This window comes from Macrosteles quadrilineatus, unplaced genomic scaffold (assembly GCF_028750875.1).
Source record: "Macrosteles quadrilineatus isolate MER2022 unplaced genomic scaffold, UCM_ALF_1.0 Scaffold_9__3_contigs__length_116548681, whole genome shotgun sequence".
In the NCBI taxonomy this organism is placed as follows: Eukaryota; Metazoa; Arthropoda; class Insecta; order Hemiptera; family Cicadellidae; genus Macrosteles; species Macrosteles quadrilineatus.
Genome location: NW_026542602.1, coordinates 115,078,884 through 115,102,010, shown reverse-complemented (window position 1 = coordinate 115,102,010; position 23,127 = coordinate 115,078,884). Strand labels below are relative to the sequence as shown.

General features: G+C 35.0%; 1 protein-coding gene and 1 pseudogene across 3 annotated transcripts; one reads left to right on the top strand and one right to left on the bottom strand.

Annotated features, from left to right (window-relative positions):
* Window positions 1–15,835, bottom strand: part of LOC129002316 (cell division cycle protein 23 homolog) — a 56,341-nt pseudogene extending 40,506 nt beyond the window's left edge.
* A 415-nt stretch (window positions 15,836–16,250) lies between these two features.
* LOC129004014 (uncharacterized) lies at window positions 16,251–22,747 on the top strand. Of its 3 annotated transcripts, none has more exons than XR_008491667.1 (3): window positions 16,251–16,559; window positions 19,044–19,202; window positions 22,607–22,747. XR_008491667.1 is itself a non-coding variant. In XM_054432387.1 (3 exons), exons 1-3 carry the CDS (start codon window positions 19,124–19,126, stop codon window positions 22,727–22,729), a joined length of 366 nt encoding a protein of 121 aa, XP_054288362.1. In that variant the 5' UTR covers window positions 18,842–19,123; the 3' UTR covers window positions 22,730–22,747. The 3 variants fall into 3 exon arrangements, 1 of the variants encoding a protein (XP_054288362.1); XR_008491668.1 differs by lacking the exon at window positions 16,251–16,559 and adding an exon at window positions 17,399–17,536; XM_054432387.1 differs by lacking the exon at window positions 16,251–16,559 and adding an exon at window positions 19,908–20,071 and having other exon boundaries at window positions 18,842–19,202.
* Window positions 22,748–23,127: the final 380 nt, after the last annotated feature.

Below are 23,127 nucleotides of genomic sequence, written 5' to 3'. Positions count from 1 at the left end.
TCTCCCATTAGTACATTGCTAGGTGATAGCTTATTTTTAAAAAAAGACCTTATTTGAGCCACATTTCATAAAATCATAATAATGATGGTTTTATATTTACTGATTACCTCGAAATTATTATACTTAGTTAGTTGGACTAATTAATTAGAGAAGTTGATTTATGAAATTATCCTCAAACGTAACTTTAATGAAAAAACCAAGCAAAAGTCTGCCGCCAAGGTGCCAAACTTGGTGATTTTAAAAATAAAAAATAAAAGTAGAAACCAACAAAATGATGTAATTTTACTACAGAAAATAAATTAACAGTAAACTTTTGCCATTGCAAAGATGCCATTGATGTTTTGAAGTATTTAACAAGCCATACATTACATTGTTTTTCTTGGCGGAAAAAAACAATGATTTATTATCTTTTTTGGATTGCTGACTTGGCGGGGAAAGTATTACCACTTAGTGGTTTTTTGTTAGATTGTTAAATTGTGCACAAAAAAGGTTATTACATTGTTTATATTTGTTACTTGTATCACAGCTCAAGTCAACTCATTATATAGCATTTTTACAAATCACCATCTTTTCATTATCCTGTGTTTCAGCTGTTAGTATCATTAGTATAAAACTGGTAAAGTAAAGAGGTAAATGGCTTAACTGAAAGAGGTATACAAAGTATTCACAATGAGTGTTGATGATCACATTTTGTAAATATATTTTGACAGTGCAATTTTTATAAGCTCAGTTCATAATGTTTAATGTTAAATTGGTGAATTCATGAGCAATCGGCTTAACCGAATCCAGTATATATAAACATCTTGAAGTCATACTTTTGATAAATATTTCCTGAACAAACAGTTTCACAAATATTTTCAATCAATATTTCAATATTATTATTTGCAATTTTACAGTTTTACAGAGTATCAATTCATATCACAATCTTTCATCAGAACAGCACATTTTGGTTCATGGAGTGTTCAAATAAACACATCCATTAGTTTTAAGAAGTGTTAGAATTAAGCTGAAGAAGGTGTGAAGGAGGACAACATATCAGACCTCTCACGGTCCATAAATCGGACTTCTGGGATGTTTAATTACAGGGCCCACACTTAACATCTTTAACTCCACTGCGCAGCTCTGTGATTGTAATGTCCTCAGTAGTTATTTGAACACTCCATGAACCAAAATGTGCTGTTCTGATGAAAGATTGTGATATGAATTGATACTCTGTAAAACTGTAAAATTGCAAATAATAATATTGAAATATTGATTGAAAATATTTGTGAAACTGTTTGTTCAGGAAATATTTATCAAAAGTATGACTTCAAGATGTTTATATATACTGGATTCGGTTAAGCCGATTGCTCATGAATTCACCAATTTAACATTAAACATTATGAACTGAGCTTATAAAAATTGCACTGTCAAAATATATTTACAAAATGTGATCATCAACACTCATTGTGAATACTTTGTATACCTCTTTCAGTTAAGCCATTTACCTCTTTACTTTACCAGTTTTATACTAATGATACTAACAGCTGAAACACAGGATAATGAAAAGATGGTGATTTGTAAAAATGCTATATAATGAGTTGACTTGAGCTGTGATACAAGTAACAAATATAAACAATGTAATAACCTTTTTTGTGCACAATTTAACAATATTTTGAAAGAGAGAGTGAGAGAGTTGATTGTAAGATTGAATGTTCAAATTGGCGGTTTGTTCATTTTTAAAACTGCAAAGTCTCGGGAAAACCTAGCCTTGATGGTTTTATTTATTTGTTTTGGATCACCAGACTCCCCAAAGATGTTCGTAATTATCAAACTGGCCAGTTTACAATTTAATCAAACAGGGACTATTATGTAGGTTTGTGATCTACATCACTCCTTGCTGATCAGTGCAATGGGGCCAATCGACTGCTGAGTCGATTATTTGATAATTTTTATTTAGTATTTAATATTTATGAATTTAATGGGAGTCTATCCTCATGACCCTTTATCAACCCTAGCCTTCGACCGAGCACTCTGTTACCCCCATTTACGTTACACAATCAAACTCTCACTATTAAAAAATGTAATACTGTTCAAAAATTATTCTACACATGAAATACAAACGTTTCAAATAATAATACTGATGATGATAGAATCTGACTTTACATAGAATACAAAAATAATAATATCACAGACAAACATTGCTCTTTAAATTAATATACCATTTCAATTCAATTTAATAAATAATTTTCATTTGACTAGGTTCACTATTATAACTTAAATTCTTTGTATGACATGACCAAATTTAATAAAACATTTTATCCTGAATCGTGACCATGTGCTCTAAGTAGACCAAATGAAACATGAAATTCTCAGACCAAACAAAACATGATTCATAACTTGTAAAATGAGTGGTACATGTGAAAAAATGTGGCAGATTGGCAAGACTATTTTAATACTAAAACACAAATAACACAAACATTTACTTACGTACACATGTCGACACATTAACATTCATTCCGACGAAGATTCACGCGTACCGAACATTTAAAAACTGACTCGTGGTAATTTTGACTTTTTGTCTGACCGAGCGGAATATCACGACACGGTTTTTTCTGGTGTAGGACTTATTAATTCTTGTTTTTTCGAGCTGGCGTTTAATGATTCAATTGAAAATACCGTCACGACGACCCGCGATTCGCTAGAAACTGACATTTGCTATCGATATGATGCATGTACGAATTTTCATCACGAACGCGAACAATCAATCCGGCATCTCAACTGTCTCGACTTAATACTAATAAAACACACCCCCAAATGCAATTCGGCGAAATTTTGACAATTGCGATCGTTTGATGCACGTACAATTTCCGCCCGAACGCTAATTTCCGAGCTACGAATTAAGATATTAATAAATTCGTCCTACACCAGCGACAAAACGCGACTTCACATGTTGACTACGCGATTACTGAGCCACGAGTGACGACGAGACGTTTGCACGCGACACGGTTCGAGTGTAGTATTCCTCCGCGTTACGTCATGTTGGACTGACTTGTCCATTGCCTGGCGCGGATTTTAAATCTTTGAATTTAAAATCGGCACATTAAACAATCCAAACATTCTAATTAGAAAGGTAATAAGTACTTGACAATGGAAAAGTCACAGGTTAGATTTAGATTGCACACTATAATTGAAAAAAGAAATGTTTAGTAAATAAATATAAGGATTCGTACCATATCTGGTATTTTTCAACAAGATTTAAAGATTTGTAGGTTACTTTGAAGTCGATGAAGATATTATTGCTTGATTTTAAGAGGGTAAACAATTTATAAACTTAGCTTTGACGAAAAATTAGGAACTGAACAAATGTCAGCAGCGCTCAAACATAATGTGTGAATAATCAAATGATGGATTGCATGAACAAAACAATGGAAAAACATCGCCACTGATTTTTGGTTGATGAATGAGTAGAGGAGAACACCTTGACAGGGCTATGTGGTATGCAATATTAGGCCTTATTCCAAAAGCACACAGTGTTTTGATGCGAGTTTTTCAACACACTGATCTTGCAAAACCCCTTGCCATACATCAACAACAAACAATTAATGCTTGAAAATTGTGAAAGATACAAATATACATTTGAATCCTATATGTTATTTTGACACCGAATATTATTTAGTATCTGCACCAGTAGCATTTTGCATTAAGTAGGCCTAATCAATCACCAAACCCCTAATGGAAACCCAATCCGAACCTCTCAACTTTTTTTAAAGTTAGGAAATATCACTGCCATAAAAATTTACAAAAACCTGAGTAGGTACCTAGTATTATTGTGGAGTAAAAGTTATTAATTAATTCATAATAGAAAATGTGATCAAAATAATTTTACCTTTGCTCGATCAGGTATGAGAGTGGCCAGTTCGATCCAAGCCCCCCAATGCAGTGGCTCCTTGTGTATGGCCTCAACCAAAACCTGTATAGCTTCATTATGTAGGTCTCTCCTCTTCAGAACCACACCGTACAAGTACAGCATGTAAGAGTCTAGCTTCCAGTCTAGATAATCTGCTCTCAAATCTTGACACAAACTTTGCAGTTTCGAGTTGATCCTGGGATCTGGCCAGTCATCAGTCATGTCCTCAATTTTTTTCTTTTCCAACGACAAGTATTTGGAATAAGCATGGAGGAAACGACAAATTGGTGTGGTACTTCTCTCTGTGTAATGAGCACATCTGGAAAATAATAAACCGTGGCAGGATACCGTCTGTAATGGTACCTGGAAAATTGTATTCCTTGTAGAGTCATTCTACTAATGAGGTAATGACTCTTTTGTTTACAACCCACCATATGCTGACAACGCCACACTTCCACAGTCAGTATATAGGCCTATAAATAATTTATTCAAATTGTTGTTAAATTTTTTCAATTATGTGTCTTTGTGTTTGTGTTTATAAAAAATTTTCACAACTCCATAAATGAAGAAAATTCACAATAGTTTAATATCTAATTTTTAAACAAACCTTAAGATACAAAGTCAGTGGTCGTCTGAGAAAAAATATCTGATCACTCTCAAGTGGTTTTTGTGCTCTCAAGCACAACAGGAATTTAAACCTTTTATTTTCAAGAGAATACTAGTAACAGTAAAATTATTTAAGTCTGTTTTGTTGTTTCTCCTTAAATAATGATTCATTGTTGATGAAATTACACTAACAACAATAGGGTACAATCTAACAATAAGAACAATCTAACACCGATAAGAAATTAATAATATGGCATTACAAAAGTAATTTGCTCTGATAAAATTTAAAGCTAAAACTATTAGCCTATAAATAAAATATTTTCAAACCTTTACCTGTCATATTCTTTGACGTCAAAGTAACTTTTGGCCATGAAATATGTATCATACTCATCTCCAAAGACTGCAGGATCTGTGTGTACTCTTTCAGTAGGATCAACCAATACGTCTTTTAGAGAAAAATTTAACTCGGATAACCTAGAAATTATCAAATTAACTATGGTAAATTTTAAAAGAAAAGCATCACATCACTTTTAACAAACTATTTTGCTTAATTCTGACTATCTGTACACGACGTATCAAGTAAGTAACCTGAAGTATTAAGTTATAACGAAAGCAGTATCTTTATCAGTATAGCAGTATCTTTATCAGTATAGCAGTATCTTTATCCATTGTATCAGATCACTATGCAGTTATGTTATCTACTAGATTACATTTCAGGTGTATGAATGGGCAAAATAGTTTTAGGATCTCACGGCCCATTAATAAAATGAGTGGTGCTTTGTTATGTTCAAATTTAAGTAAAGTAAATTGGCTTAGTGTTTATTCATTAGAAACATTAAATGAGAAATTTGACCTGTTTTTGAATATTTTTTTTAAGTGTTTTAGATTTTACAATGCCAATCAAATTGGTAGCAGATAAGAGTAGTGAGGATAAATATGACAACCGTTGGTATACAAATGAATTGCAGTGTTTGAAACAAAAATGCATTGAGTTTTTGGATGAATTTAAAATGACAGGAAATGAAACATGCAGAGAAGAATACAAGATAACTAAACGAACATACAGAAAACTCATTAAAGAAGCAAAAGTAAATTACAACTCAAACAAAATATTTACTGCAAAGAATAAGTCAAAAGAAATGTGGAGTATAATAAATAAAAAAGTTAGTGTCAATAGAAAAAGCAAAAGTAAAAATTATCTCGACCCTCAATCTTTAAATAACCATTTCTTAGAGTCTGTAAACAACTTGATTAATAATTTATCAACATCGAACAAATCTTCTGAAGTCTATATTAATGTGTTGAGGGGTATGGACACAATGGCAGATATTAGTTTTAAATTGAAACCATTTTCTGTTGAACAGGTATTTGAGAAAATTAATAGGCTAAGCAGTAGTAGATGTCTAGATGTTTTTGGACTAAACTCAGATATTATAAAAATGGCTGCAGTGTATATAGTTGAAGTACTAACTTATTGAGCGGAGCGAGCGAAGCGAGCGAAGCTCTTATACATCGACTTTTAAGCATTTCGTAATACGCAAACTCCTCCTAGACGGCTGAATCAATCGTTTTCAAATTTTGCATGGTGATAAAGACCATATCGGTGAGTGCCAACATCTATATGGCGTTAAAAAAGTCTCTCAGGAATCCGCCCTACTGGGTCTCAAACTTTTGAAAATTTAACATGGGCCTTATGAGAAAACATTCCGCCATTGTTGTCATTTTGTTTACATTTTAAGACATAACGCGACGTTCTGTACCCACGGGCACCTCAGCTTGCGCATGCGCAGAAGTTCTCTATCCACAGTATACTAGCAAAACAAAATACAGTACAAAAGGAAAAACATCAGTTGTTACTATTAAGCAAAGATTAAACTGAACTCGATACATAGTAGTCAAGGGTAGCAGTGTGGAGTGTGGGATCTGTTTATGACGATTAGATTACGGTATCTGAAATTTTAAAATGCAATGTAAAGGGAGGGAAACAGGTCCGCGACATAGGAAGTGGCGAAGAAGTTGTGAAGGTGAGTAGTCCGGAGTGTGGGCACTGTTTTTGAAGATAAGATTAAGGTATCTGCAATCTTAAATTCTATGGGATGGGAGGGAAACAGGTCCGCGACGTAGGAAGTGGTGAAGGATTTAGTAAATGCTAGTAGTCCGGAGTGTGTGAACTGTTTATGACGATTAATTTGAGATATTTGCAATCTCAGGGTGTCCACAAAAAATGTGTCATTAATTTCCATGACTTTCCATGACTATCCATGACCATTTACCATTGATTTCCATGACTCACGAACTTTACACGCAAATTATAATATAACATACACACACAAATAATACTGCCTGGACTTGTTATTTTGCAGAAAATACTGAAATATGTAATAACAGTTAACAATGGAGTACAATAGGTACAACAATGAACTAAAACAAACCGAAAACTCATAAAATAATGCAACTGTAATAAATTGAATTGTCGAACATTTGTGAAAAATCCTGAAAAATGCTACAACAGTCCGGGTTACGGCTGACTAGAGCATTGAATGGTCTCCTCAAATCCATCCATAATTGGAAATTTCCATGACTTTCCATGACTTCTTGCCTATTTCCCTGACTTTCAATGACCAAATTTTTTTTCCATGACTTTCCATGACTATCCCTGACTTTCCAGAATGTGGACACCCTGAATCTTAAAATGCTATGGGGAGGGGGGAAACAAGTTCGCGACGTAGGAAGTGGTGAAGGAAGTAGTCCAGGTGAGTAGACCGGAGTGTGGGAACTGCTTTTGAAGTATAGATTAAGGTATCTGCAATCTTAAAATGATATGGGGAGGGAGGTAAACAGGGCCGCGACGTAGGAAGTGGTGAAGGAAGTAGTCAAAACGAGTAGTCTGGAGTGTGGGATCTGTTTATGACGATTAAATTAAGGTTTCTGCAATCTTAAAATGCTATGAGAAGGGAGGGAAACAGGTCCGCGACGTAGGAAGTGGTGAAGGAAGTAGTAAAGGCGAGCAGTCCGGAGTTCGGGAACTGTTTATGACGATTGGATTAAGGTATCTGCAATCCTAAAATGCGATGGAAAGGGAGGGAAACAGGTCTGCGACGTAGGAAGTGGTGAAGGAAGTAGTAAAGGAGAGCAGTCCGGAGTGCGGGAACAGTTTATGACGATTGGATTAAGGTATCTGCAATCTTAAAATGCTATGGGAAGGGAAGGAAACAGACCCACGACGTAGGAAGTGGTGAACGAAGTAGTAAAGGCGAGCAATGTGGAGTTTGGGAATGGATTAATGTATCTGCAATACAAAGACTGCTTTCATATTAAACTAATGATTTTACCTGAGCAAAGCTCGGTCCCCAGGTACTTAGAACATAAAGGATGGTATGGATCATAAATATAATCAAATGACGACACTAGCTTGAGGTCAGTGACGTAGGAAGTGGCGAAGGAAGTAGTAAAGGTGAGCAGTCTGGAGTGTGGAAACTGTTTAAGACGATTAGATTTAGGTAGGTATCTGCATTCCTAAAATTCTATGGGAAGGGAGGAAAACGGGTCCGTGACGTAGGAAGTGGTGAAGGAAGTAGTCAAGACGAGCTGCCTGGAGTGTGGGAACTGTTTATGACGATTAGATTAAGGTATCTGCATTCCTAAAATTCTATTGGAAGGGAAGGAAACAGGTCCGCGACGTGGGAAGTGGTAAAGGAAGTAGTAAAGGCGAGCTGTTCGGGGTATGGGATCTGTTTATGACCATTAGATTAAGGTATTTGCAATCCTAAAATGCTATGGGAAAGGAGGAAAACAGGTCCGCGACGTGGGAAGTGGTGAAGGAAATAGTCAAGTCGAGCTGTCCGGAGTGTGGAAACTGTTTATGACTATTAGATTAAGGTATCTACAATCCTAAAATGCTATGGGACGGGAGGAAAACAGGTCCGCGACGTGGGAAGTGGTGAAGGAAGTAGTCAAGGCGAGCTGTGCGGATTGTGGAAACTGTTTATGACTATTAGATTAAGGTATTTGCATTCCAATAATGCTAAGGGAAGGGAAGTAAAGAGGTCCGTGACGTAGGAAGTGATGAAGAAAGCAGTTAAGGCGAGTTTTTTGGAGTGTGGTAACTGTTTATGACGATTAGATTAAGGTATCCCCAATCCTAAAATGCTATGGGAAGGGAGGTAAACAGGTCCGTGACGTAGGAAGAGATAAAGGAAGTGGTAAAGGCGAGTTTTTCGGAGTCTGGGAACTGTTTATGACGATTAGATTATGGTATCTTGGTATCTACAATCTTAAAATTCTATGGGAAGAGAGGGAAACATGTCTGCGACGTAAGAAGAGGTGAAGGAAGTAGTAAGGTGAGCAGTGTGGAGTTTGGGAACTGGAAACCGTTTGTAGCAGTTAGATTAATGTATCTGCAATGCTGAAGTGCTATGATAAGGGATGGAAGCATGCCCACGACATAGAAAATGGTGAAAGAAGTAGTAAAGGCTAGCAGTGCGGAGTGTGGGCAATGTTTGTGGCAATTAGATTAACGTATCTAAATTCCTAAAATGCTATGGAAAGTGATGAAAACAGGTCCACGATGTAGGAAGTGGCTTAGGAAGTAGGTATGAACATATGTTGAGAACCGTCTGTGGCAGTTAGATTAATGTGTCTTCAATCATAAAATGCTATGAGAAGGGAAGGAAACATCCCCCACGAAGTAGGAAGTAGTAAAGGCTGGCAGTGCAGAGTGAGGGAACCGTTTGGGCAGTTAGATAAATGTATCTAATACTTAAATGCTGTGAGAAGGGAAGGAAACATGTCTATGACGTAGGAAATGGTGAAGGAATTAGTAAGGCTTGCCATGCAGAGTGTGGGAACTGTCTTTGGCAATTACATTAATGTATCTGCAATCCTAAAATGCTATGGTAAGAGACGGAAACAGGTCCACGACGTAGGGGGTGGTGAAGGAAGTAGTAAAGGTGGGCAGTGTTGAGTGTGGGAATGGATTAATGTATCTGCAATGCTAAAATGCTATGGGAAGAGACTGTAGACTGTAGGTTAAAATGATTATAAAGCACGAATCGTTACATAATTCGATACGTATTCAATCGTTTACAATAGAAATTTACAACTGAGTTGACTACAGCTGAGTTTTACTCCATAGAGGCTAAAAACGAATTTTATTCCCTAAAGAGTAAAAATGCTACTTTAGACCCGCAACGCATGCATCAATGACGACTGTTTTCACTGCAGTATGACAAAAACAATATAATATGAACCATTGATGACTCCGCTCAATTTTGTGGATGCTTCTGCGAACGCCACCTAGTTTATTTAATCTTTGTATTGTTGAGGGTATATATCCAGATTGTTTAAAATGTGTTAAAGTAATTCCTGTACATAAAACTGGTGATAGATTAGATTTAAATAACTACATACCAATCAGTATTATTCCTGTAATTAGTAAAGTTTTAGAGAGTTTGATAAATGAACAAGTTGTATCCTATTTTGAAGGGAATAATTTTTTTAATTATAGCCAATTTGGGTTTAGAGCTAATAGAGGAACTAAAGATGCAGTTCAGAATCTAATTTCTTATTGTTTAGATGAGTTAGAAATGCAAAATAATGTATCTTTGAAGTTTTATGATATGAAAAAAGCTTTTGACACTGTGTCCCATGAACTACTACTCCAAAAACTTGCCTTTTATAAGTTTGAAGCAAATACTTTAAATTTTTTTTAATCATATCTGTATAAAAGATATCAAAGTGTTTATTGCAATGGTATTTTTTCTGAATATAAAGAGGTGTTACATGGTGTTCCACAGGGCTCAATTTTGGGCCCAGTATGCTTCATAATCTACATTAATGACTTGCCTAAAAATATTCTAAACCTCAATGTTAAGCCTTATCTTTTTGCAGATGATTTAGCCATACAAATTCAAAGTGAGAACTTGCTAAATTCAACATTAATGGCATGCAAAGCAGATAGCTTAATCGAAGACTGGTGTAAGGCCAATAAATTGTTTTTAAATATAGAAAAAACCCAAGATTTATGTATTAGTTTTAATAATAGCCATAATAAAAATTGTGTAAAATTTTTAGGTGTTTTATAGCATCTAACTTAAAGTGGAAAGTGCATATTGATTATACAGCTAAACAACTTAACAAAGGAATATTTATCATAAACATGCTTAAGAACAGTGTGGACTTTATACCTTGAAATGCATTTAATATGCACAAATTAAACTCATTAAAGAAGCAAAAGTAAATTACAACTCAAACAAAATATTTACTGCAAAGAATAAGTCAAAAGAAATGTGGAGTATAATAAATGTTAAGCCTTATCTTTTTGCAGATGATTTAGCCATATAAATTCAAAGTGAGAACTTGCTAAATTCAACATTAATGGCATGCAAAGCAGATAGCTTAATCGAAGACTGGTGTAAGGCCAATAAATTGTTTTTAAATATAGAAAAAACCCAAGATTTATGTATTAGTTTTAATAATAGCCATAATAAAAATTGTGTAACATTTTTAGGTGTTTTATAGCATCTAACTTAAAGTGGAAAGTGCATATTGATTATACAGCTAAACAACTTAACAAAGGGATATTTATCATAAACATGCTTAAGAACAGTGTGGACTTTATACCTTGTTAGATGCTATAAAACACCTAAAAATTTTACACAATTTTTATTATGGCTATTATTAAAACTAATACATAAATAAATTTTAGTACACACAGTAAACCATTATTTAGGGAAGCTAATATTTTAACTGTACAAGCAATGTATATTTTAGACTGCCTTGTGTTTGCAAAAAATAGTTTTAGTAAAACAGACACACATGAAAATGTACACAGTTACAAGTTAGAACACACGAAACCGCTGCAATTTTATATCTAGACAGTGTCGATACAGCACCACAGCTACTAGTTTTATTGAAAAGTCCAAACCGTATTATAATATGTTACCTTATAGAATTAGATGTTTTAATTGTTCTAAATTTAAAATAGTACTTAAAAACTACCTGTTAAACCTGTGCCCATATAGAGAAATAGACTTTATAAATGATGTAAAATTAAACCTTAGTTAAAACCTTAGTTCTAAGACATTTCCTTGACTGTGCCATGCATGTAAACCAGTGTAACGGCAATAAAGCATTCTTATTCTTATTCTTATTCTTATATTATGATCTTAACCACACCACCAATCAGTTCCGTTTTCACTCTATCTTTAATAATGTGTGCGTGTAGTTTTTTGTGTTTTTTATTAAACTAGACACAGTCTATTCTCTCTACCAGAGGGTCAATTACGAATGCCACTGAATAATGAATAATTAATAATAGTCTAAAAATTTACATGCATGATAAAATGTTAATATAAAATGCATTATTCTGTTCTCTACATATCTATTTTTTAACTTTCTTCATGGTACTTTATTCATATATTACTTAATTCTTTCATTCTAGTTTATCTTTAAAATAATTACTTTCCTAATGATTTAACCTAGCAGAACTTTGATACACGTCTCCACCGGTTAAATTGATTGCTATAGCCTACAGCCGGCCTAATTGATTTTAGCAATATTTATATTTGGGCTGGAATTTATTAATCCAGCTACTTGGAGGTCACAAATTGTGGATATTTATAGGCATGCACTGTGGATGCGATACTCCCTGCTGTAGATTAATGTCCGCACCAGTGAGTACTACGACTATCCGCAGTACTATTATGATAATTAATTAGACCAATTTGTTGATTAGTCTACAAGGCAAAAATGGGGTTCGGGTTCCACTATAAACTACATATGACTATATGAGAGTAATATATATGAGAGTATGGGATATATTAATTAACAGTGTCTGAGGAACAAGTCGACCTTAGTCAATAACAAGACTACAAGACATAAACAAAAGTGTACTAACTTCTATGAATTTTGATTCATAAATCACATATTTGAATCTTGATTCTATAATCTTCTTTTGTGTTAATAATAACGAATGTCTAGCACTGAAAACCACCACTCCTGAGTCTGAGGTTGTGGACAATCTTAGACATAACTCATTTTAGCGAATTTCCCGTATAGGGAATAAGCTACTACCGTAGTACTCATGGTAAGACCTGGGCCCAGGACCGATTTAATTTTTCATTTTGAGGTCCCTAGAGGGCAAAAACACCAACCGTTCAAATTCATATATATATATAGCCTATAGCCTATATATGTATGTCCGTAAGCGCGATAACTCGAGCAAAAATGATCCAATTTTGATGAAATTTGGTACAAACGTGTAAACCTACGTTTATTCGAATGAGTTTGCGTTCCAGCATAATCGGACCATGGGAACGGGGGTTCATGGGGGGTTTTATGGGGTAAAAATGGGGTTTTCCCATCATTGACCCAAAAAACAAAAAAATTTGCAATTTCTTTTTAAACTGTTTTGTAGAGCTTAAAAAAAGAAATAATTTAGTGTATTGAAGCGCTGTTGTATGCCTAACGGTCACGGAGAAAATTCAAAAATAGTGTAATTTAAAATTCCTATGTTATTCTAATGGAGAAAATGAAAATTGTTGTAGTTTACTTGTTTATGGATATATATTGATAAAATTTGGCAAATTTATTTATTTCATCCTATACTATTGACGTATGGTAAAAAAAACACTTTTTACCTTCCCCGTAGCAGCAAACCTAAGCACTTGTTAAATCTAATGTTATTTAAATAGGGAATAAATATGTATTATTTATGGAAATATTTGTGTAAAAATGTAATCAGACAAGTTGAAGTTCGCTTAGTCTGCAGGTTTGCTGCGGGGGGGGTATTTTAATTCCCAACAGTAGAATCCAAAAATAAAAAACAATTAAAAATTAAACAAATTAATAAGCAAGATAAGCTCAGGAGCTGATGAAATACCGTTAATGATTTTTTGAGAGTTTTCAGACTTCATCGTCAATCCTCCAACCAATCTCACAAACACCACTCTTTTCTGCATGGACAATTTCCCAATGCACTAAAACTTGCAGAAGGCCAATTTTCAAAAGGGGGTTCGACCATACAAAATGAAATAATTATAGGCCCATTTCTATGCTTCTGAGTTTGTCCAAGATATATGAAAAGGCTGTTTTAGAGAGGCTCTGGGCATTTTCCGAAAAGAATAATATACAGTAGACTCCCTCTTATCTGGATACCTTTTAACCGGACATCGGTTTAACCGGACTACACTCGGCGAAAATGACATCTCTTTAACCGGACAATTTTTATCAGCACATTGGTTTAACCGGACTAGATCGGCAGGAAGTGGGTAGTACTGAAACGTCTGTTCTTGTGGGAAAGATTCTAGACCAGTGATCACGTGTCTTAATACAACGCTCTCCTAAATTTAAGTTGAATATGACAGTAAACAGTCAGTTTTAACGAGTTTTTGGGGACGTCGGTTTAACCAGAAAACCCGTTATCCGGACTGGCCTCGGTCCTGAGGAGTCCAGATAAGAGGGAGTCTACTGTAATATTCAAAGATCAACATGGATTTGTCAAAAGCAAAAATACTACAAGTGCAATATTTGTGCGCAATATTTTCCTTAGTGAACCAAGTGGTGCCAGCTTTGGATGTACAAAGCAACTCTCAATGGGTATTTTCTTCTATTTGAGTAAGGCTTTTGACATGGTTGGCCTAAGCCTAGCTAAATTAAACAAAATAGGAGTCCGAGGGTTTGCCTCTGAGTGTTTTTCGTAATTTTTAAAAGGCAGGAAACAATGTGTTGAAATACAATCCACTATTACACCGGGCTTCAAAGTAGATTTAAAGTCTTCAGAAACCCCTGTAATGAGAGGTGTGCCTCAAGGCCCCATTCTTGGCCCTTTGCTTTTCCTCCTCTTCATAAATGACCTCCCCTCATGCATAACCCAAGGTTTAAACTGTGCCTTTTTGCAAATGAAACTTCCCTAGCATTATCCAGCCCTTCCCTAGCAAATGGCACTCATAGAGGCAAATGCCGTACTTCAACGCTTCAGTGTTGATGATAACCTTCTGAAAACCAACACTGCAAAGACCCCTGCTAATCAACTTTTGACTCTCAAACCGGTCCAACAATGATCCGAATATGTCAATCTTCTTGATCAAACCTTCATTCGTCCTGCACAGTCTGTTAAATTCTTAGGCACCCACTTAGACAAATGTTTAGATCTCATGTTGATTAGGCCTACTTGATAAAACGTGTAAATAAGTTAAAGGAATTTTTCTCGTTGGAAGTTCTTATTTCTGTTTACTACGGCTTGATATTGCCATCATATCTAGCCTAGTTTAACTTAAATGCTCTGCCTGTTTGGGGATATGAAAACAAGCGTAGGGTACCTCCGTACCTTCGTAGGTACCTCCTTTCTTTTTAAAATGTAAAAAAGGCTATTCATGTTATATTTTCCCTTTTCAGAAGACGATCTTGTAAGGAATCATTCAGGTCAGCTGCAATTTTGACTCTTCCCTGACTATAGGCTACATCCTTGAGACCCTTTCATTTGTAAAAACATCAGTCATTATTTAACACCAACATTAACTCCAGTCCATATTCCTTATGTACATCATAACTTACAACTTAAAAATTCCCGTCCTCTCAACTTAAAATTTGCAACCTCACCCTCTGTACAATGGAATTAAACTTTTTAACCAACTTCCTCAACATCTAAAGCTGAAGACTGGTCTGCTCAGGATTAGGAGAAAACATTTTAGTAATATAAACAATTTTTGGATGAAACAGCTTGCTACAGAGCCTGCGTTTTTTCTGCTGACATGTTATCAGTGGTTTCTGTTCTGTTAGATTTACTAGGTTAAATTGTTTTAGTTAGTAGTTTTTTATATTTTATCTTTTGTGCATTTCATTGTAAACTTGACTAGGCCCTATGCCAATAGGCCTATAATGTAATTTTGAAATTATGAAATAAAGAATTTATGTCTTAAAAACTAAGCCTAGAAGACGAAAAACGAGCTTCAAAATTTACAATAGGATGAGAAGTCTATTTACCTAGCCTACTTGTGTTGGTTAGTCTAGGCAAAGGTCTAGGCCTATGCTAAAACCTAGGCCTAGGGCCTATAGTTGGGTGTAAGCTCAGGCCTGGTGAACAATAGGCCTAACTATACAACTTACCATTTAGTTGTATGACTAAGACCCCTAATGGAACAATCCAAAACAGCCTTTTGAATACTAATCTTTACACTTTTTAAGTCAAATTTTCCCGGATCGTCAATCATTTTGTGATTGGGTTATTTCATAATAATTTTCTTATCGACTATTCTTGTTTTTAATTAAAACTAAAAATGAAATCCGTTTAGAACTGAGGGTAAAAATGGTTCTAATTAATAAAAGGTAAACACCGCTCCGAGGAGAGCGTGGGGTGTCATAGCTTATAATGTCATAGCTTATAATCGTGAATTTGTTCCATAGCTTATAATGTTGAAAATGTGGCATAGCTTATAATCAGTTATAAGCTATGCCACACTTTCACGAAAAATTATAAGCTATGCCACAATTTCTCTAAAACGTTATAAGGTATGACACATTTTCAGTTTCACAACTTATAATGGTCAAATAGTGGCGCAGCTTATAATTCCGATTCTGTTCTATAGCTTATAATCCTGATTTTGATTCATACCTTATAATCCTGATTTTGGGGCATAGCTTATAATTGAAGAGAATGTTGCATTGTGGGAATGGCATCAGCTGCTCGCTTCAGTCAGGTCTACCATATATACGATATTTTATGGTAGGATACGATAATTATTGTAATTGACCGTACTGACAACTGCGATATCGTAATTTATAACCTAAACATTTATTTATTTAAATGTTTTAAACGATTTTTCATTTTTATACGAGAAATGGCAACAATTACATGCTATATGACAATGAAAATGCAAGAAATATTTATAGTGAAAAGTTAAAAGATATGAAAATGAAGTGAAGGATAACGGCATTGAAAATTAATGAATCTTGTCAATAGTCCGACTGGTGTTGACAGAAGATAAAGAAGAGGAACAATAATTATTAATAAATTGTAAACATCAAAAAATTCCATAACGCAAAACTATTGAGGTGTTGAAATTCAGTAAGTTGTGTTTTAATCCAATCCTGTTCCTATAATAATAGTTTTATTAGTCTTAAAATAATGACGTTACCATGTATGTATATTTTTTGTAATCTGGTTTATGTTAAGGAAAATATAGTTAATTTTAGTGAACAATGTAATCAACATGAACACAGCACGAGAAACAAACGTAATCTTGTAACACCTTACATTCGCCTTCACAAATCATTTAGAAGTCACAGTTACCAGCAATTTTTGTTATTTAACAAGTTACCATTAGTTGTAAGAAATCTACCTCTTGTAAAATTCAAAGAAACTATCTCAAACTGGCTGAAACAAAAAGCATTTTATAGCATTGAAGAATACCTTGAATGTACATTTCAGACTTAGACTAGAAACTTAAGATTTTTTGTATTAAAACTATTTGACGAAGCCTATTGTACGCTAATGTATTCCTGTACATTGTTTTTAATGGCCAATAAACTTCTTGATTCTTGATTCTAGGCCTTGTTATTCAAAGTAACAAAATGCAGTAGGCTATTATTTGCTTGAGTGTTATTAGGTTAAGTTAGTAGGTTCAGTTGCCTAGCCTACTTAAGCTTAAGGTAGCTGTGACTCAAGTTACAGATTTCCTGTGACAGGCCTAAACAATTAACTTAATAAAAATATCAGTGAATGTATTCAACGGCTGCACTTTATTTTACGTCCTACACTCATTCGAATGAAAATATCGATTATTAGATTGTTTCATTCGATATATCGTTTGGTTAGTTAAGTTAGGTTAACCTTACCTAACTAACCAAATGATATAACTTATCTACTTAATAATCGATATATCGATCGATATTTTCATTCGAATGAGTGTAGGACGTAAAGTAAAGTGCAGCCCTTAAGTTTACGTCCTACACTCATTTGAATGAGTATTAAGTATTCGAGTAGGCCTATATTCGATATAAGTAGGCTATCAAGTTTGTATCATTTGTGTAACCTTAGAAATGGTAAGCGTGATAATACTGAGCCAAGAGATTTAACTTGGGTAGGCCTACAGTTTCTTAACTGGGCTACGCTAACTTAAGTTAGGGCCTAATATATTTTATTGAACTACAGTATTGAATTAAAAATATTGATTAATAATAGATATTTTAAAATATACCTATCTAAGTTTATTATAAAATTAAATTATCATAACCTAACTTAACCAACCAAACTTGCTGATGGTGAAAAAATCGCATGTAGGTTTACTAATCGAATCGATAGTTTCAACAAAATTAGCGTAGCCCAGTTAAGAAACTGTACCCTTTAACTTATTCTACCATCAATACTGTTAATACTATTCAATGAAATGGCGACGATACATATTAGGTATTTTAAGCCAAGTATGAATGGAAATTTAAGTTAGTAGTCTATAAAATAACTTACAATAGGCAACGTCACAAAACTTAAGTTAGGTTAATTTCACACAGTAAACAAGGCAGCAAACCATGCAGTTAACTTATGGCAAAAAAACATGTAGGCTACCTAAGAAAATGAAATTGTGACACATACCTGAGTACATGAATAAAATTACAAATTAGGCAAGTAGGCCTATGGGTCAACTTGTTTAATATTAGCCCACCATACTTACAATTGATTGTAATTGGCAAAGGCAAATATCCTTGTATTATGTTTCTTTCATAACCTAAAATCAAATGAAAATTCGGTTTGAAGGTGTAAGGCGGGATAAATCTGAATGAGTTCGCGAACTAGCATGATCGGGCCATGGGACCGGGTTTTAATGAGTTCTATGCAGAGAAGGGGCCTAGGCCAAAAAATGGGGTTTTCTCATTTTTTACCCTTAAAACACAAAATTTATCAATTATTCTCTAGACCTTTCTAAAGAAATTAAAAAAAAATAATATGTCATCTATGTATCGTGTTGTGTATAGTGGAGTCGTGGATTAGTTGTCCGCTTAACTGTGTGTGTGTGGAAGTGTTCGCATAAAAAACTAAAGCTAACCGTTGCACCTATAGTGTTAAAAAATTGCACGAATCTTAATTATGACACCAATGGAAAGACACCATAAAATTTAGACGATTCCGTTCAGTAGTAATTATAAAACCCTCAAAATACATTTTTAAATTTGTCCCATAAGAATAACATTAGAAGCTGAAGCTACCTTCTTCTACTTTTTATTTGTTTATGTTTTGCGACCAACAAAAAGCTTAATTTATATTTTAACTTTTATATATATATAGGCTATATTTATTTTTATAAATCAAACTTGAAAGCTTTATTTTATACTAAGCTATTAATGTTTTAATAAAAAACACACTATTAGTTCCACCTGGGTAATGACACTTGGGTCCGAGAGAACCAGTGGCCTTCGAGTTTTTAAGTTTTTATCTACCAATCCAAATATTTGTACAAAGAAAATATGCCCTACCTTGAGCTATAGTTCTATATTCTGTTTTTACTTTTAACAAGAAGTAGGCCTGAATGATGTACACTGCCTATTTTTGTTCCAGGTAAATTTTCTTGTAAAGCTTGGAGCATTGCAAATGTTTGGTGTTAATGTATGAGAGTACTTCACATGTAAACTATATTGATGAAGTTGTCTGCTTATTTGGGGCCAAATAAGAAGGAGAGAAATTTTCTTGGAAAAGAATCGAAAGCAATAAAGATAAGTAAGTTTGGCTTAGTTATCAATATGATTAAAACGCATTTTCAGTCCTTGTTTAACATTAACACGTTGACTGCTAACGCCGACAGAGTCGGCGTCGCTAGCACTTCAATGTGGCGCGCGCCGACAAAAGTCGGCACCAGACCAACAGAAATATATTGAGTCAGTGTGAGCTTAGCCTCAGACGGAGACGTTATAATCGTTGCCAGCCTGCCAGCTTAGAATGCGAGCTTTACTTTGGTGTAGGTTGGTACTAAAATTTCCCGTAAAATCCTGTCTGGTAATGCTTTTGTCCCGGTTTCGGGGATTTTTTCTCTTCAACCCACATTACAAAGACACTGGATACGGATCCGTGCAGTGCTGCTACCTTTGGGTGTTTCAGTGAACTACATCCACTCTCGGGGTAACGCAGCACAGTCACCACTGCTCTTTTGTGATTCGTCAGACTGAAATATTTGAATGCCAATTGCGTTCGCTGATTCGGTTGCGTGCCGGGGCTTCGCCCGCCACTGGGGAGCGCCTGTACGTTGTTTTCAGCAGTCATCGTGTTAACTTATGATGTGCTGTGGCGGTTAAGTTTTTATATTTGGAAAAAAATACACTTTAATCAACTTACAGCACTGTTCAAGTTTCAGAGTTACCTATGGTGACAGAATAATACAAGGCATGTTATTTAAGTAAGTACTGTTTTTAAATTTCTCCGTTTCAGTGCTGCGATTGGCATTTTGGACATTTGTGCTGTGTATGTGGATGTATTGGCAAGCCTGCGCTGGAAATTCGCCACAAATCGGCTGTGTTTACATCCGGTTTAGAGCATTCAAAACGGTGCCGCCAATTGAGACTGCCGTCGCCTGTGAAGTTTGCGCTGTACCGGTAATTAGATTTTTAAGTGCTAAAGGTGTGAAAGCCATTTAAATTCATTGACAGATTAGTGAAGTGTATGGGGAGAAAATTATGAGTGGCGGAATGGTACCTACGCAGGTGGGTAAGGGCATTTAAAGATGGCCGCACCAACGTTCATGAGGAGCAACGCACAGGGTGGCCATCTATCAAATTGTCATGGTGATTTCCAGGATGTGAATCCGTTATCTTCGGAACCGGAGACTTACGCTGTACAACTACACCAGTCTAAATATGTGGAAAGATCAAGTTATTTGTTTATAGTTTATTGCCCCCACACAACTGGTAACAATAAAGTAGTTTCACATCTTTTTGTGGTAAAAAAATGTTAATACCAGCACAGAATTAAATTAGTTATTTTTCCCCAACACCCATTAAACCTTAGATACATCGATTGCTCATATGTAGGAGCTTGAACAAAAACGATCATACTAGTTTGATGAGACACCGTGCTTGTCAGATCATGTGAAATGAGAAAGGCTACTATCTTACTAATGTTATAAATGTGAAAGTTTGTGTGTTTGTTTGTTCGTTTGTGTGTTTGAAGTTCAATCACGTGTTAATTACTGGATGGATTGGGCTCAAATTTGGCATGATGATAGCTCACATTCACGATTAACATAGGTATAGGCATATTTGTATCTCAAAAATCCTTTTGGGCTCCGCCTTAGTGGCTCTAGAGTTTCCCATGTTAACCTTATGAGTACTCATATTTAAATGGAATTAAAGAATTTAGTCAGCTGTTTCAACTAAAAAGGTTGGTTCTATGATATGCAAAGGCATTAAAAGTTATAAGATTTACCAACAGGATGCAGCACTATTATTTTTTTTTTCATTTATGAAAGCAGCTAATTTGAACTAAGCAGCAACAAAAAACTGTGATACACAATGATAACTGTCTGTTTACAGTTATGTTTATGTTTTTAATTTCACGAATAATTTGTGATATTTTGTGAATCTTTAATAATTAATTTTTTTCTTTTGTTTGGGTGAAGTGGTAGAACATTATGGCTATGGTAGATGAGTAATACTATAGTCATAGACAATAGAGTAAATATAGACTGTCAAAGAAAGGTTTTGCGATCTGCCGCTAGAGCTTTTTGCCATTCGATATCAGTTATCGGTATTCGATTCAGTGTCGTCGTCGACTACTCGCCAGCTGTTACCAGCACTACCACTCTTGCAAACGAAATGATTACTAATCGCTATTGTCGTCTTCTGCAATCGCGTCAAAATCATGAACATCTACCGCGGCTGTGTAGACATCATCATTGAATGCCGTGATCACGAAACGTCATCGTCGTCCTCGATTGCGGCAAAATTGTGAACATCTTCAGCGGCCGTATATACAATCGTCTTGCGGGATCGCAGAAAAGACGTGATCATTTTTCCCGTGGTCCGTGGTCACGAAAACGTTGTCTAGCACAGTCACGGTTTAAGAACATCTCCCGCGGTCGTGTAGACACATCATCGTCTTGCGCCATCACGGAAACGTGATCGTTGTCTAGCGCGATTGAGTAGCGGTAAATCATGAAATTTACCGACTTTGATATCAAAATAAAGACTAAATCCCAACTTTTCCAGACCATTTTGAAATTCAATACTAATACCTGACTTTCCCGTTTTCCCCGACTACTAGACATCCTGGTTAAATTTAACTTTGACCTTGCAAATATAAAACAAAACCTTCCAATAAACCACTTCCTAAAATTATGGATTAATAAAGAAAAACTTTGAATCATTGTAATGAAACTACAAAAGTATAACAAATATATGTTTAAAAAAAAATACAATAAAATATGGCATTTAAATTAATTTATTGCTTAATATTAAATAAGTCAATAAACTCCAATTCTGGGGGATTCCTCCAAAGTTGGCAACACTACTCCCAACTACCAAGTTGTTATGGAAACGGTCGCTAGCGCTTGATGCTGCAGCGGTGTGCGCCGTAACTACACATTACCCCTGGCGGTCGGCGCCAGAATATACGCTAACCGCAGCACAGCTGGCCACTCTACTCCTGCCCAGTATGGTCAGACCAACTAGCATATGATTTTATATGATGAAGCCGTACTTGGGCTACCGCTGTATGGTTTCATCATGACATGTATTTCAATCATTCACTGGGTTATAATTTGTATGTATTTGAATGGATACATTTAATTCTTAATTGATAAAAGACTATGAAAACCGTTTAGTGCTCTTTGGTGTTCTATAGTGCTATGGTGGACACAAGAGCGTAATCTGATTTGGTTCTACAGTACTTTACTTTACTTTAATTTTAATAGTAGCCTGCTGTTAGCAGGTTTGTGCTGTGCTGGGCAAGTGTGTGCAATATCCATGGAAAAATTATGTTGAATCCTCTCACCTTGTGCAAGGATCCTTTAAGTCGATCTCAATTTCACTTGCAGCAAAGTCCAGGACGTAAATTAACCACCAAGCTAACAAGACACCCCTTTCTCTATTTAGTTCTGATAACAATTTTGAGTTATTGTTTATTTGTTTCAGGATATCATGACAGAAGAATGCAGAAGGGTTGCTCAGCTATTAACTTCGCCTTATAATCTTTATTTATTTCAATTGTGTTGTAAGAAGTATTTTTTAAACAGTAAAACTTTCTCCAATTTATAGACTACCTATTATGATTCATTGTTGTGTTTTATTAAGGTCCCTACCCTTATCTAAGAAATATTTTATAAACCAAAATGTTTAATGCTGCTCGCCTATTATTCTTGATGAAATATTAAAATACACTCCATTATTGAGCCTAATCATATTGATTTTCACCTTTTAAAAAAGTAAGTAACACAACCAAGACCACCAGTCCTTAAATAAGTACTTCATAACTATCCCAGTAAGACATAGGCTAATGGATTTCCAAATTCCTCCCTAGGAGTTTATCTGCATCCGGACAACCAAATTTTAAGATTATTATATTTAAAGAATAGGCTTGCTAATACAAATATTATGTTCATTTATAACTATTTTCTCATTATCTATACATAAAATCGATTAAAATATGTGAATGC